The 17,582-nt window shown below is 40.9% G+C and overlaps 2 protein-coding genes across 2 annotated transcripts; both read left to right on the top strand.

The window, feature by feature from the left end:
- Nucleotides 1-837: 837 nt before the first annotated feature.
- Nucleotides 838-7,948, top strand: tmem88b (transmembrane protein 88 b; the record flags this gene model as incomplete). The annotated part of the gene is made up of 3 exons (XM_079295180.1): nucleotides 838-870; nucleotides 5,130-5,528; nucleotides 7,664-7,948. Exons 2-3 carry the CDS (start codon nucleotides 5,142-5,144, stop codon nucleotides 7,946-7,948), a joined length of 672 nt encoding a protein of 223 aa, XP_079151306.1. The 5' UTR covers nucleotides 838-870; nucleotides 5,130-5,141.
- Nucleotides 7,949-15,204: 7,256 nt separating this feature from the next.
- Nucleotides 15,205-17,393, top strand: LOC306796830 (calcium-binding protein 2-like; the record flags this gene model as incomplete). Its single annotated transcript, XM_079295896.1, has 7 exons — nucleotides 15,205-15,266; nucleotides 15,536-15,659; nucleotides 16,310-16,340; nucleotides 16,511-16,654; nucleotides 16,738-16,847; nucleotides 17,045-17,192; nucleotides 17,362-17,393. 7 exons carry the CDS (start codon nucleotides 15,205-15,207, stop codon nucleotides 17,391-17,393), a joined length of 651 nt encoding a protein of 216 aa, XP_079152022.1.
- Nucleotides 17,394-17,582: the final 189 nt, after the last annotated feature.

Raw genomic sequence — 17,582 nt, 5'->3', positions numbered from 1 at the left:
CTTTGGATTCTTTTACAACCAAACCTAACAAAATACAGTGTTCAGCACCATGGCACCTCTTCCCTATACTACTCTTAACAAAAGTCTGTCTCTGCTCCCCTTCCCCCTCATTTTCTGCTCTCCTAAATCTCAATTTATCAGGCAAACTGCCTCGCTCTGACCCCCAATACGCAACACCCAGCCCCCACTGCAACAGAGACAGGGCAAAGGGGGGTGCAACATGTCCTGGATATGTGAGGGGGAATGAGAGGAGTCGTTGGAGCAAGGCAGGGGCCTGATAAGCCTTGTGGGTGGAGAGAAAGTGGGATGGATGCAGGGAGTGCAAGAGGAGGGAGGGAAGGAGAGACGGCACTGTGGACTCGATCAGATGGGGAGGTACAGAGAGGAGGGCGGACAGACAAAAGTTCATACTCAAAACAAAGACCACAGCAGCTGTGAGTTGAATTAGTTTCAGCCATTGAGGAAGAGGCATTTCTGTGTTACGACTACATCACAACGGCATCGGCATTTAATGCTGCATGTGGAAAAGAAACAGAGACTCTGGGGCACAATCAGTTCCACTGACAACTCTGGATAGTGGAGAGAAGAAGCAGCAGGAAGCCAACATACCAACATACCACCACGAAATAGATAAGGCTTTAGGAGGAAACCTCCAAAAACACACGCTCCTTCAACTTCACAGAAGGTAAGAAGAGAAAACATTGAGCGTCGAAGGGAAAAAGAGACGATTAAAAAGGACTTTGTTGAAGCGTAAGGGGCGAATGTGTGTCGAGGACTGATTGGACAGAAGCGTTCTTGAGAAGAAGTGAGAAAAGCAGCAACAATCTGGAGAACGAACAGCAAGACGCGTACCGGGCCCCACAGCACAATGTGAGTACAAGTGCAGCCGCATCACTCAACCGCTGAGGCATCTTCTTACAACTGATTACTCTGAACTGAAAGGAGCCAAAAGATGTCATTTACTACTGATGAACATAAAGCAACAAGTCTCAGAGGTCTGAGGGACGTGGAATTAATTAACTCAGTTGCTTTGTTCCAGACAATAGAATAATAGGATGATAGAACAATAGAATCTGCATCCCAGCACAATAGCACTGCAAGAACTAGCTGAGGATCTATTCTGCATGATGGCGTGCACACTACGAAGAGTTTTCAATCAATCAAAAAAGATGTATGCCAAGATGTGGCAGCCACGTCGAGTTCATTGAACAATATTCCCCAATTTAGAATTCCTTCATTTGGGTCAAACAATGGGATGACGCATTATTCAACAGAAATGCTACTCAAAGAATAAGAAGAACGGTGAGTAAAATGGGTGGAGAGCCTGAATGTATTTTCAGTAAAGGGCACAATGAGTCACCTCAAACACATGCATGTGCGCATACACACTTTCCTGCTAGTCCTTCCTTTTCAACCTTCCACCTTAAAACAACAATAGGAAACAGACGTGGAGAATAAACAACGCTCAATCGCTCACAACTGCATTGTACATATCGTCTTCCACTGTCAATTCTGATAATAAGAGAGTGTGAAATGAAAGCACAATTTGATTTTTAATTACTTACATCCGTTCCATTTCAGCTTCAAGTGCATATTTATCCAATCAATTCATCGCCTGCTAGCTTAACTATTGTTGGGCTGGATGAGTCAGCTGTTTCAATGTACCCAAAAGCAGCAGCTTTTGTTGTTCACACAAATAATGCAATAATATAATTTCTTATAACATGACCCATCACACGCCTCCGGGCACAGTCCTCTGTTGGTCCTTCCACATCTGCAGTAGAGTCTCCAACATCAGAGCATCCTGGTGTTCAAAAACGTATGCCAACATGGTACTTTAGCAGTAATAATACTGCGTCTTGAGCTCAAATTACTATGAGATTTACCACCAACTGCAATTAAGCATGCATGCCACACTAAAAGCTAAATATCTTCATATTAACAGTAAAGATTGCAAAAGTGAAAGCACCCATCATCTGTCGGTCGTGTTGGCTAAAAGGAAAACTGACAGCTTCACTGTGACATCACTATTTGGATTTTTCCATTACTGTAGTTTTTTGGCAGCTGACCTGGTACTCAGATATGTCCCCCGTCTAACTGAGGCACCACTGTGTCCTGAGCTTTGAGAGGTGCGGATATCCTTTAGCAGACACAGCTGTGCACCACATAACATCTGTCATAAAGCAGAATGAATGTTAACTAGGGATGCCCCCCCCCCCAAAACTTAACGGGAATCCGTTCCAAATGAGTTACAAGAATAGTAAAGCAATGTTGATTATTTTCTGAATTAATTGTCTTTTTTCCCCTCACAATATAACTATAATCAAAAAGAACCAACAAGAGTATCGATAAGGAAGCGAACAGACAAGCAGAATCAAAAAGGATACCCATCCCTAATGCTAACTAAAGGAGTGTGGATCAAAGCAGACCTTACATGGAGGACCTGTTTAATCATGCGCCACAGAAAATGTTAATACAAAATCACAAGAAAACTCCCAACGCACTCTTGTGTTTCGGCATCGAGCCTTTAACAGAAAATAGTAAATTATAAAGGCTAATTGAACAGCCAGCGTGCCATTCCTTACTGGTGACTTCATTATCAAGTGTTTCTAAGACATACTTGTCTTAACACTGTAGCAAGAATATATATATGGATATATGGGCCATAACTATTTATTATTTTCATTAACAAACATTTTTTGATAAGGCTCCCTTCAATTCGTTTTCTTTATTGTGAACAACAACTACAGAACTTTGTAAGACATTTTACAGTTAATTAACATTTAAAACCAATTTCTAATATATTAATTGAATGTATTGAGGTACTATTTCAGCATCAAACTGAAAGTTTTGTTCTCATTAAATGCCACCAGTGGTTGCATCTGAACGCATGTCTTATCCCATCTCTGCTTGACGACATGTACAAACACGAGCACACAAACACACTTTGATGCCAGTTAGCCTTCATCTCTCTAGTCCATAAACTACATGGAGCAATTATGGCTCCTTTCCTTTTGGCCAATCAGCTCTCTGATAATCATCACCTCACAGACGGCATCACACAAACCTCTGACCTCTTAGTGAACCCAGAGCAAGTTAGCCTTTGGAGAGTGGAACTTGATTAGGTACCAAAGTAGGTAACACTTTATAATAACTACACACTATAAAGCATTAGTCAAGTATGAGTAAACACTTAATTCATCATTTATAAAGCATTGTTCCTACATTAACACTCAGTATTCTATTCATAAGTTACAAATGTTTTATTCCTGATTAATAAGCTCGTCTGTTTCATTGTGTTTTCATACTTTATAAATGATGGATTCCCCATTTGTAAATGATATATATATATATTACAAACCAATTATTAATGAGTTGTAGATGATTAATAACATCCTTTATAAAGTGTTAGTAAATGATTAATAACTTATTTAGATGTACATTATTCATGCATTTATATATCATGATTTAGATATGCACTAATGGTTAGGGACTATGTAAATATATGCTTTATAAATGCGTATTAACACTGCAATTCATGGTTAATTCATGTAGTTACTAATCATTAGTTAAGTGTTTTGTGTGACCTCATCTAAAGTGAGGACCATCTACGCTTTACTAAGCATTTATAAATGACATTGAAAGGTCATCAGTGCCTCAAAACCCAAGTCTCAGTTATCTTCTCTACAGAAAAGGTAAATAGATACAAAACACAAAGTGATCAAGAACATATCAATATTTATTGAGATATAGCTGCAAACGATATACTCGTAAATACAAACCTCTCAGCCATTCATTCGTGTAAAAACAAAACGGAGATTCTCCTTCAGGAGAACACGGCTGCATATAAAACGTTCACATTTACTGCACTCATATAAACAGATAAATGGTCTCATATAACAGCTAGCCAACTGTCACCTGGTTTGCTCTATTTACAACGGAGGTGACGCCGTGGCGTGCGCCGCCTCAGGACCTCTCGTTCATGATTTCTTAGCTGGATACTCGTCCTCCATAAACAGAAACAAACACACTGCCATTGGAGTCAGCAGTCATTCTTTCTGGCCCGGGTGCGCGCCCTTTCAACTTAATTGATTAGATTCACCGCTTGCCATCGGGACATGCAACTAAAGACATGCAACTAAAGACAAGTGCGAACAGTGGAGATAGATTAATGCTTGGTTAAAATTAATAAGTAAATGTAAACTAATATGCAAAGCTCCTGGTTAGCTCCAGTTGTATATTTACAAATGTTTTATATGCAGCCATGTTCTCCTGAAGGAGAATCCGTTTGTTTTTACATGAATGAATGTCCGAGGTTTGTATTTAAGAGTACCTTCTTTGCATCTTGTAATAAATATTGATATGTTCTTGATCACTTTGTGTTTTGTCTATTTGCCTTTTCTGTTGAGAAGATAACTGAGACTTGGGTTTTGAGGCACTGATGGCCTTTCAATGCCATTTTTAAATGTTTTGTAAAGCAGATCGTCCTCACTTTAGATGCGGTCACACAAAACACTTAACTAATGATTAGTAACTACCTAATTAATCGTGAATTACGTTTTAATACACATTTATAAAGCATATATTTACATAGTCCCTAACCATTAGTGCATATGTAAATCATTATATAATGTACATCTAAATAAGTTCTTAATCATTTACTAACACTTTATAAAGGATGTTATTCATCATCTACAACTCCTTAATAATTGATTTGTAAAATATATAATACTTCATTTACAAATGGGGAATCCATCATTTATAAAGTATGAAAACACAATGAAACACATAATAGACCAGCTTATTAATCAAGAATAAAACATTTATAACCATTGTTATGAATAGCATACTGTGTGTTAATGTAGGAACAATGCTTTATAAATGATGAATTAAGTGTTTTCTCATACTTAACTAATGCTTCATAGTGTGTAGTTATTATAACGTGTTACCCAAAAGTATTGTGTAACTCTGACTACTGTACTCATCCAGTGTCATAAGAGGAGTCTCCCACGAACATGTCAACCAACTGTTTTAAAACATCTGCAATGGCACATAATCAGTCTTTGATTCTGAAAAATGTCTAATTCCACTTCACACTTTTAATAATTTGTTTATTTTCCCGCCCACAGTTCCCTACGAGTATGACTGGTACTCTAGAGAAGGGGGCCCACCACCAGGCCTTGGACCTGTCCGAGGAGCTGCCGCCGCATCACCACCACAACAACCACCACCAGTATCTCCACCATTCCAACTCACTAGCCTCCACCACCGCTGTGGGCGGAGGCAGAGAAACACCTTTGCGTGTAGTTGTACCTCCTCCGTATTCTGCAGCTGAGAGCGGTGGTGGGGGTGGTGAGGCTCCTCTGGAGCTGCGGGGGTCCCTGGACTGCTGGGCCTGCTCCGTGCTGGTGACGGCTCAGAACCTGATCATCGCCACGATCAACGCCGGCCTCGCTGGACTGGTGTTCGGGACCATCCTGACACCGGCCATCGTCATGGTCGTGTTTGGCTTCCTATGCCACTCTACAGTAAGACACGGGGAGATAGGGGAGAGGGTGGATGAGCGAGTGCGAGATGTATGCATGTTGAAGGATTTTGATTTAAAGTAATATACCTCAACATCCAAAACTCTTTAAAAACTGGTGCAGTGTCCTTTGTTATGAGAGTAAAAAATGTGATTGCACGTCCGTGAGGATTAATGTTTACACACATTTGCTACACAAACAAAAGATGAGAGGAATAAAGAAATGGCTAAATACATCTCTTTATATAACATCTAAAAGTCCTAATCTCATAACTTTGATCCAAAAGTTCCAAAGAGTTGTGCCCGGGTTTTAGGGTGGAGTTTGGCTCCACCAGCGATGAGAAGTTTCATAATCTGATAAGTCTGAGGTTCTTTCACATGTTGAGGAGATGTAAGAACTGGAGGGGCTGAGGGGTTAGGAGTCTAGGGAGCCGGGCATCAAAACCGAAAACTTTAAAAGACTGTTCAGTTGCCATCTGGGGATTTAAGGTCTCTTGGGATCAGACAAAATATAAAGAAAATGCACAGAATGTGATGTAGACAGCTAAAAACAGAAAAGAAGACACGTAACGCAAACAAAACAACCTTCTCGACCAATTAGTCAAAAAGCATTAACCTGTGCTACCCCAAAATGTCATCGCGGTTCAGGGACTTTTAATGCATACCGATGGCATTTCTGCAGGCCGCCGACCTCCTTAATGACCGGAGAGACCAGGATTCTGTTCCCTCACAATTAGGCCTCATGTGACAGCAGCTTAGAGGGATTAACCAGGACCTGGAAGTGGAGAGAGGGGGAGGACTCAAAAGAGAAGAAAAAGGGGGTGAGAAGAAAAGTAGATAGACAGGTGATATAAGTGTTTAGGGTTCTTCAAAATGAACAGGCAACAACGAGATCATTTTCTAGTTATTCGAGGGAATGCCGTTTTTAATAGTCATCCAAAACTACACACAACATTTCACACGAGCAAAAATAAGCACATTCTTCGGCTCATTTGCTTACTCTTCCCCACACTCCCTCCCTCCTTAATGTTTTGCATTCCACCGCCAGCTGGAATTTCTTTCTGACCAGCTGTAAGTCTACATCCGTCAGGACGGCATCACAATAAAAACTTATGCAAGTACCAAGATCTGGAAATGACCATTTTCAAGCTTTCGCAACAGTGCGAGATCCCTTATATTATATAACTACTAAAAGTGTATGCTCAACTGTCTCCAATAAAGTTATTGAATCAAACTTCTACCGTAATAAATACTCTTCTCCCCCCCTGAGCCCGCTCAGTTCTGCAAAATGTATTTACTCTCTGCACTTTTCTCATGCACTTGAATGTTCACTTCATCTTTCATGGAGCGATTAGGATGATTCAGGCCCGCTGTCTCTCCATTCCTCTAGGCTGAAGTCCTGACCCTTCTACCTCCTCTCCCACTCCCCCAGTGTTCAGCTCAGCCACAAGCGTGCATGCGTTGACATACTGTGTGTTTATACACAGATCAGCAGTAGTCGCTTCCAAGTTCCTAAAAGTTTGATTGATTGATTTTTGTCAAAATTAAATTGAGTGCCCTACTGATTCAGTGCATGTGAGAAAGTGAGAGGTCTCAGACTACCTACTGGTGTCTGTCCTAACCTCAGACACACAGAGCAGACCATCTGTCGTCCTTATCTGTTGTTCCCTGCACTTCATGAAAGCATTTAAATCACTGCTGTTCCATGTGTGCAGAGATAACTCAAGATACAAAAATAAAAGCACAAGAACATGTGCCAAAACGCCAACCGATGTTGAAATCTGCAGGGCCAAGTTGCTCTGCAGCTGCCCCTTGACCTTTGACCTCGGATCTGAAGGAAGGGTTTTTCTCAAAGCGTTAATAAACACAAGATCATAAAGAATTCAGACAATCATAATTATCGATGATGCCCTTGAGCAAGGCCTTTAACCCCCCCAGACTGTGGTTTTGTTGGGCAACTTCCAGGTGTGGATGTGTGCAACTCGTGTGAGAGTGGCACATTCCTGAAAAATGGATTACTAACCTGGTTGAGAAAATGTTGATACAGGTGGACCAGCAGTTACATAACAAACTCTCCTCTACAGCATCCGGCCTGCCGCCATATCATTCCAACCGCCGTCTCTCCTCTCGTCCCACCAGGTCCGCCCTCACGGGACGACCCCCTACTGCTCAGACCTGCTGACTGACGGAGGCTGCGTGGCTCTGCTGGTGGTGGGCTTCCTCTTGGTCACCCCTCTGCTAGTGCTGGCGCTGGCCGCATACTGCCGCCTAGCCAGACACCTCCAGCTGGGCCTGTGCTTCATCCCGTACAGCCGGGCCGTGTACAAGAACCTGCCGGCCACCCGACACCGTGGCCTGGGCAGCGGCTGCTGTGGCGGCCGAGATGGAGCCGATGGTGGCGGAAAGGGAAAGGTCTGGGTGTGAGCTGGAGAGGGAAGGGGGTGAGGAAGACCATTAGATGAAGAATATGAAGGGAACTGAACAAGAGGACAGGGTGGGGGTTGTATGGGATGACTAAAAGGCAATGGATGTGAAGAACAGATAAACCACCAGAGAAGGGAGGAAGTTATAAATGGCAATTACTGTCACAACCAGCTGAACATCCTGGAAGACTAGTAGCTACACATACCGAGTAATGGCTTACATCCCAGGTCTTAACTTCAGAGCAATATTATTGATTGTTCAGGAAAACAATATATATGGTGTACTAAGGTATTTGTTGGCATTATTCCACTGGACACATCGGCTGTTACTGGAATTTTGTAACTTTCCAGTTACAAGATGGTGTAAGTAAAAAAACCAATGTATTCTTGATATGTATATCAACTTATTTCAATATAAGTTGAAGCTCACACACACTGATGGTGCTGAAAATATAGAAATTCCCCAAATCAGAGAGAATAAGGGGGGGGGGGGTCATAATGAGAAATGCAATATGTATAAGAACCAATTTTGAATGTAGGCTAAAAAACACTTTACTTAAGAAAAGATGGAGCATTTCCAAATTATAACACTGTCTTTTCATGTCAAAAACTGACCTAAAGTCACCAGTTTCATCAAATGTTTTAATCTCAAACTGATGAGTAACTGCAATAACACAAAGTTTCAGGCCTGCTAACAGATTGAGACTTTCAATAATTAACATCACATTAACTACTCTCCCAAGAACATTGTCATGGTTTAATTTTGAACACGTAGAGGGGGTGCACCGTTCCTGGAGGTTCTGCAATACCAGGTCGATGCGTGGAGTGGACGGAGCAAGCCCCTATTCCATCTCCCTATTCCAAAAATCAATTTAATATATGGTCCCCGGGTAGGGGACGTATCAGATATTAAACTGATAAGAACAGATACTACACTTGATCTTAGCCAAAAGGCCGAGAAGCGATACAGCAGCACTGTCGGAGGTGCGCATGCCATTCTCCGCACAGACAATGTCACTCACGGTTTTAATATTTGTGCCAGTACAGATCAACTCGATGGGACAGAAACAAATGAGCAAAACACAGAAGATGACTAAAAAGGATCAGAAAACGGCAGCAAAATCGGTTATTTTAACAACGTAATGTTGTCTCGTGTGCAGCTACAGAGCACTTCCTGGTCACGTGGTGCAATCTAGTCCAATAGGAATTCAAGACGCAAGATTTCTCTTATTTACGAACCGAGAGAGAGTTATAACTTCTAGTTTAAACAAATCTAATGTCAAGAGTCTTATAAATGCAATCAGAACTTTTCAAATCATATAATTAGTCCGCTCTGATAGGATATGAGGGAGAAAAGTAATGTTTGACCTGTTCACTTCCGGACAGACAACAAACAGCGCTCTGGTGCCCTCTAGTGGACAACAGATGGAACTGCACTCTGCACTACACATCACTATTCCAGTAAGATACTTACTTGAATGTACATTTATCCTGGTATTACCCTTAAAAAGATGACACATGAGATGCAAATATATGCATCTGAAAGAATGTTAATGTGTTTCGTTGGACTATCATAATATCACATTATTTATAGGGACCCCAAAACTGCCGTTAATTGCACCACTTCCTGTTGTATTTGTATACATTTATATGTTTCTATTATCGCACTACTCTGTGATGTTGGATCTGTTTGTACAACGTATTCTTTACTATTCCACATGAAACATCATTTCTATGTCTTCTTTAACACAAAATACTTCAATGAACTATAGTATGTATGAATTAGTAATTCAGATATAACTTTACATTGAACAAAGACATCAGGGGAGAGCGCGAACGCAGTCCCCCACTACCACAAATTATGCAGTCGAGATTTCTACATTTGAGAAATTTGCAAAGGTCAGCTCAGCCGAATGTGCAATGGCCAAGCCTCGCCTTGGGTGAACCACCTTCATGTTGTATGGGATGACTAAAAGGCAATGATGTGAAGAACAGATAAACCACCAGAGAAGGGAGGAAGTTATTAATGGCAATTACTGTAACAACCAGCTGAATATCCTGGAAGACTAGCAATATATATGGTGTACTAAGGTAATTGTTGGTATAATTACAAATAAAAAAATAATAATTACTAAGGTATTTGTTGGCATTATTCCACTGGGCACATTGGCTGTTACTGGAATTTTGTAACTTTCCAGTTACAACATGGTGCAAGTAAAAAAACAATGTATTCTTGATACACACACACACGCATGCGCGCACACACACAAATTGACAGCATGATGCAGAATTATTCAGGTCAATAAATTACAGAGGGATTGTGCAACTATGTAAATCAGCAGTTAATTAAAACAATCTAAGTCTGACTGACGGGGTTAAAGAAAGGAGCAAGTTGGAAATAAGTTATCATTATATGGACAAAAGCATCTAATCAGACCTGCATTCAACCTCAACTTTCCTGAATGAACCACAGGAAATAGTCAAACTGAAAATAGAACACCTCAAAAAGGTTATATTGATACTAAACATAATTGCATCTCATCACTTTTATATTGTTCTTGTGAAACAAAACGTGTTTCATGTAGTTTCCTGTTATGTAGTTGCAATTTCTGGTGTTATTTCCTTTTATAAATAAAGTTTTTGGATTCAGCTGGCGTCGTGTCTGTCCTGTATTTGGTGGGATGAGTCCACTACTACACGGCTACTAGGAAAACTAAAATATTATGTACAACACTGGCCTCAGTACCAGACAACACCAATTTGAATGTACACACAGTTCAAAGAAACACTTCTGAGAGCCACCAGAGCTGCACTGAGTCTCTGTAGAAACACTGACTATTGTTAAAGTCTCTTTGAGAAATTACTAAATTGGAATTTGTAAAATGCATGTCGGTGAAGCAGCCTTGTGACTGAGCAGAAACAAAGTGAACTGTAGTCGCTGCAGTGTGGTGACTCTCTCCCCCAAGCGGTGAAAGAGTTGAATAACAGGAGACAAACAAAACTGGGACAAAGGGGACTGTTCCCTTGAAATGATTTATGATTCTGATACATGTGTAATATATTCTATAAAAAGTTAGTGCTATGAGAACCAGAAATCATACATTAGAGAAATTGACAGATATGAAATTAGTCTACTGGCTAAAACATACCGTAGATCAGGGATGGGCAAACTACAGCCCACAGGCCAGATACAGCCCATTGGGCTTTTTAATCCGGCCAGTCAAATATTGGTACAAAATTGTCCAAAAAAAATTGTACAAAAATAAAAACTAAGGCTGGGCAGTATACCGGCTATAATTTTCCATATGATATGAATTCTTCACACATCATTATACCAGTAGATAGCCAAAACAACTGCTGTCTGCTTTCAACAGGCAGCTAAATGTATTGTTTACTGCTAATGCACAGTGGTCAGTGCTAGTTGTCTTATATGTATTGAGAGGGAACCCTAGTCATGGTCATAACTTTATAACACAAATAGTTTTACCTCAAACTGATGAGTAACAGCCAAACAACTGCAATAACACAAAGTTTCAGGCCTGCTAACAGATTGAGACTTTCAATAATTACTATCATCACATTAACTACTCTCCAAAGAACATTGTCATGGTTTAATTTTGAACACGTAGAGGGGGTGCACCGTTCCTGGAGGTTCTGCAATACCAGGTCGATGCGTGGAGTGGACGGAGCAAGCCCCTATTCCATCTCCCTATTCCAAAAATCAATTTAATATATGGTCCCCGGGTAGGGGACGTATCAGATATTAAACTGATAAGAACAGATACTACACTTGATCTTAGCCAAAAGGCCGAGAAGCGATACTGCAGCACTGTCGGAGGTGCGCATGCCATTCTCCGCACAGACAATGTCACTCACGGTTTTAATATTTGTGCCAGTACAGATCAACTCGATGGGACAGAAACAAAACAGCAAAACACAGAAGATGACTAAAAAGGATCAGAAAACGGCAGCAAAATCGGTTATTTTAACAACGTAATGTTGTCTCGTGTGCAGCTACAGAGCACTTCCTGGTCACGTGGTGCAATCTAGTCCAATAGGAATTCAAGACGCAAGATTTCTCTTATTTACGAACCGAGAGAGTTATAACTTCTAGTTTAAACAAATCTAATGACAAGAGTCTTATAAATGCAATCAGAACTTTTCAAATCATATAATTAGTCCGCTCTGATAGGATATGAGGGAGAAAAGTAATGTTTGATCTGTTCACTTCCGGACAGACAACAAAAAGCGCTCCGGTGCCCTCTAGTGGAGAACATAGAGAACTGCACTCTGCACTACACATCACTATTCCAGTAAGATACTTACTAGAATATACATTTCTCCTTTTATTTCCCTTAAAAAGATGATACATGAGATGCAAATATATGCATCTCAAAGAATGTTAATGTTTTGTTGGACTATCATAATATCACATTAGTTATAGGGACCACAAAACTGCCGTTAAATTGCACCACTTCCTGTTGTATACATTTATGTTTCTATTATCGCACTACTGTTTGTACAACGTATTCTGTACCATTTTACGTGAAACATCGTTTCTGTGTCTTCTTTAACGCAAAATACTTCAATGAAGTATGTATGAATTAGTAATTCAGATATAACTTTATATTGAACAAAGACATCAGGGGAGAGCGCGAACGCAGTCCCCCACTACCACAAATTATGCAGTCGAGATTTCTACATTTGAGAAATTCGCAAAGGTCAGCTCAGCCGATGTGCAATGGCCAAGCCTCGCCTTGGGTGAACCACCTTCATGATCATGGTATCTCCCCTGCCAGGTAAGTATGAGTTGTACATGTTCGACAGAGGCAAGTGATCCAGCCACATACAAGTCAGAGTCACGGTGTAAAAGGAAAAATATCGATAACGTTTTAGGTTAAGCATAATGATTAAAAGACACGAAACTCGTGCAGCAGTGGAATAACATAATTTAAAAATAACGTTAACACGAGTAGAGTATTATTGCACTTGCCCATCATGCTTTGCGGCACTGTTTGAATATCAAGCGGCAAGTTACTTCTGGAAAGGTTTTGTTTTTCACTTTTGCGAACGAATACATTGGCGCTTAATAAACGACTGTATGTTTTGTTTTATTCCTTAAGTATCACTTGTTATACATGTAGCGTAAACATGTGTGGGTTCCAGTCTTTGCTTTCACGTCACTTATCGACTACAGGAGCAAGTGTACCGTGATATACCCAACACTAAACTACAGTATATCATTACATAGGTAGTTATGAATATGTAACGTCCCAAAAAGAAGCCGAAATAGATATAAATTAACAGATTCAGAAGATTTTTCAGGACTGAACATCCAGCAGGAACAAAACACGCCTCGTTTGTCCCATTTTTACTGAGTATGTTCTCTTGTCAACAAACGAAATGCCACGCACTACTTCATTGTAACGAGCGGTGAAATACAGTCTATGAGAGCCTTCACCGCTAAAGACTAAATAATAAAACATGCCAAACAAACCAAAGCGACAAAATACTGCGACGATGCCACATGAAAGTGGGTTAATAAGGCGATCACATAATGAGCTTTGGCGCCATCCGGTGGAGAACAGAAATGAACAAGCCCACACCCCATTTAATGCCATTCACAACAGCTACATTTGCTCAAATGTTTTTGAACGACAGTTCAATGACCACAAATGTAATTAACATATTGTGTCAGAAATGAGGCTACGTCGTGGGCTACGCCCCACTTCACGAGGGCTGCGAGACTATTTTGTCAATTTAGCTATATCAATTACCATTAAGCTACTTTGAAAAGTCATGTTTTCTTCACCTTCAGCTGCTGTATCAGGATCTGTATCCACACAAATGTGTTTTAAAGAACTGACATTATTGAGCTAGTTTGTAAACTTTTACACGCAGAAAGCTCACCTGAGATTGAAGACAGGCGAGGGCCGACCTGCACCATTGATGAAACATCTCGTCCCCGAAACTCGAAATAAATTGTCTCCAAGCCATGTCAAAGTCATTCCTGCTGCAGAGCCCGACATATTCCACAAAGGTCTTTATAAATATACTACAGAGCTCATATATGTACTAATAGTTATGTTTGCATTGCCCGTGTCGAGCAAAGGTAGCGGGCAAGCGCCGAAATAAGGAAAACGCTTCTTAATTAACTACTGACGATGTACACGTGTGCAGATCTGCCAGTATGCAAATTAACCGGAAGAAAACAATGAACTATATTTAAAACCAACAATAAGGTTGTTTAACAAACTTTGTGCCACAAAAGAGAAAATAAAAATTGCAACAATTAAATTAAATGATAAGAGTCAACGATGTGCCTTTATATAAGCCGGTTGTCGCTAACTGTTCTCATCCTATAAATTAGATATACGGTTAGATATGGTACACTAGTCTGTCATAGTCTGTCTAGCAGACTGCATTGTGAGCTGGAGGAGGTGATGAACCAGTAAACAATACAACCAACAACAAACCTACCCATAGGACATCTCTGTATTGCAACGCTGCGTTAGTCACCGTTGGATCAACATCTACCATTTAACATGCCTTTAGTTTTTGCATCCCTGTTGGATGAAAAACATGGATTGGCATGAACTCACACGTGTGATCAAATATCGTGTTTGTATTTAACATTTCCAGTCTGTTATTGTTCCCTTATAAATTCTGAAGCCACAATGATTATTCCAACACAATGATGTCACCAGCCCAACACTTTAGAACTGCAGAGTCAGGAGCAACTCTACAAAGCTAAAGGGCCAATGTGAAAAATGAAGAGACTCATTGCATTTGCAAGAGCCTCCAAATGAAGACATTTAAAGCTTGGCTTTAAACCAGAGGAAATTGACCTCTTGAAGGACACATCAGTCACACTGCTGCTACATGGTTTGCTTTCTAATCGTTGGCTGCAAGTTTAGCCAGGTATTACCTGTTAAGCCTCTGCGACTGAAGGAGGTCAAGACTGGAAGGGAAGAACAGAACAGACAGGATAGTGCGCAGCCATTCACAACACAAGTGGAGCACCACTCAAGGAGGACAAGAAGGGATCGACGTCTTGTTGTTTTCTTTCCTCAACATTTAGGAGAGGGAGCTAAGGTAAGCAAATTGAAGAGAAGTGACTGGATTTATAATTAAGATGTTGGAGTTCAAAGATTTGCAGTGAAACCAAAGAAATTACGTTTCCCATAAAGCATTGATAATATCTAACGTTCATGTATATACTGTAACTGTAGGCTCATGGCTTTGTTTATCCACAGCATGCCCACCGCAGGAGAGAGGACACCCTCTTCCACTTCCGTCGACTCAGCCGCAACAGATCGGTACGTTTAGATGCACGGTTCTCACAGTAGCACACATGTTCAGATCGTGAGTGTGACGGACAGCCTTCGCACAGCCCCCAATGTAATACTTAGTCGACATACAACCCAGAGCAAAAACACATGTCAAGTGTCTGAAGCAATGCCAACTCTGCTAATACGTATTGAGTGGTTGAGAAGAGTTTTCACTGTGGAATCAAGGTTTCTTCAAATCTCAAATGACATGCAAGCGTTTGCCCTTTTGCTATTTATCGTTTGATTTGTCCGTGTAGTGCTAAAGATGAATCCCCGTCGGGTTCAGTCTCAGAAACACCCAAGAAATCATCAAAGAAGGCCAAGAAAACCACTGACATGACCATAGTCTACAACTCTGTGCTCAGCAGTGTTTTTGGGGCGGTAAGTATAGCTAACACCCACATTTTGTGATTTACTTTTATTCAATAAAATGTGTGTTTTCCCACAGCCACAGGCTGAGAAAGGCTTGGAAGTAATTCAAAACCAATAATTCAAATGATTGAGATCTATATAATACAGTGGATGCTCATTTCCAGTTAAAGGCACAGTAAGCCAGACATTATAACGTCAGAAGTGCAGTAGAAGTCAGGCAGTGTGCTCACAGCGTTCACAAGCTGCTGTTACTAAGCCCGGTGTGTCTGCAGCTTTACTGGCTGATGAGTTGAAGCTCACTGCCACACTTCATTGGGGTTATCCAAATGACGAGCACTGCCAAAATACTGGGTTGAATATTTACCTTTTCCATTAAACACATGGAAACTGATTTATAAACCTGGTCATATTGTCCTCTATGCCTTCTGTCATTTACTTATGTACCGGTACACTTCTGACATTAACATGCATCATACACATGCTAATGATTTGCTAAGTGCTCACAAATCCTTGACATTAAAATCAATACATGAATTCAATTAGAAGTTTGTGCCAAGGTGTTTTGGTACCATTTGCACAGTTCACATTTTTGTTTCGCAAAATGACAATAAAAATGGATGAACAGTTCAACATGTGTTCTTTTGCATCTGTTTCTGCAGGAGAGAGAATTAGCTCAGGGTGAGTTGGACGGTAAGTGTCACTGGCACAACTCAGTGTCCACGTTATAGTAGATTACAGTCATTGCAGTTATTAACATGCCGATAGTTCCACCTTGATTAATAATATAGGTCATTATTTGATCCGATAAACCACTTCTGGAACTGTTCTCATCTCTTCGTGACCCCTGACCTTTCTGACAGAGTTGCAAGAGGCCTTCAAAGAGTTTGACTACGATCAAGATGGATACCTGAACTACAAGGATGTGGCTGAATGCATGCGGACAATGGGATACATGCCCACAGATATGGAGCTGCTGGAGATAGTTCAACAGCTCAAGATGAGAAGTGAGCTGATAAGAGACCCTGTAAAGAAGATATGGAGATCAAGCACAGCATGGCTCTGAAACGTGCATCTCTCCTCTCCACAGTGGGCGGCTTGATGGACTTTGAGGACTTCATTGAACTGATGGGACCCAGGATGATGGGGGAGACTGCTCACATGCTGGGACTCAAAGAGCTCCAGTCGGCCTTCATACAGGTCAGTCAACTGAAATCAGTTAAACACACTAAACTACAGAAAAAGGGTGAGTTTATTATAATGAGTATATATATATCAGACCTACAAAAGAGCTTTAGTCCAGTTGTATACAAACATCTTTTCCACTCCGAGTTACTGACATTTTCTAAAGGAAAACCAGCTTTACTTGCAGTTTCACCACTTTCTGTTTCCACAAGTTTGACGTCGATGGCGATGGAACGATCACCCAGGAGGAGATGAAGGAGGCAGTGAAGTCGATGCTGGGGGAGAAGCTGAAGAAAGGAGAACTGGAGGAGATCATAAAGGAGCTGGACATTAACGCAGATGGAAGCATCGACTTTGAAGGTGACAAAAATAAGTTCGGGCACATTTATAGGTTTGACTTGTTGACCACAAGTGTGTGTGTGTGTGTGTGTGTGTGTGTGTGTGTGTGTGTGTGTTTCACATTGTTGGTCATGATTGTGTAACACTCAGCACTGACTCCACTTGTTGATTTGTTTTCTCTCCTCTTCAGAGTTTGTGAGGATGCTCTCCATTCGCTGCTGAACGGACGGACAAGGACGGGATACACGACCGCTTCTGAATCATTCCACAGACAGTGAACACAACTACCGTACAATTTTGACAAGTCAACAAGTTTTGTAACGTAGGTAGACGTCTACAACATAATGTGTGCCTAACTGTAATAACTTAATGAATGGTGAGTTGTTAAAGTACTGGGAGAAATGCTGTGAA

The sequence above is a fragment of the Melanostigma gelatinosum genome, assembly GCF_949748355.1.
Source record: "Melanostigma gelatinosum genome assembly, chromosome: 23".
Classification (NCBI taxonomy): domain Eukaryota; kingdom Metazoa; phylum Chordata; class Actinopteri; order Perciformes; family Zoarcidae; genus Melanostigma; species Melanostigma gelatinosum.
This window is presented reverse-complemented; position numbering and strand designations above follow the sequence as displayed.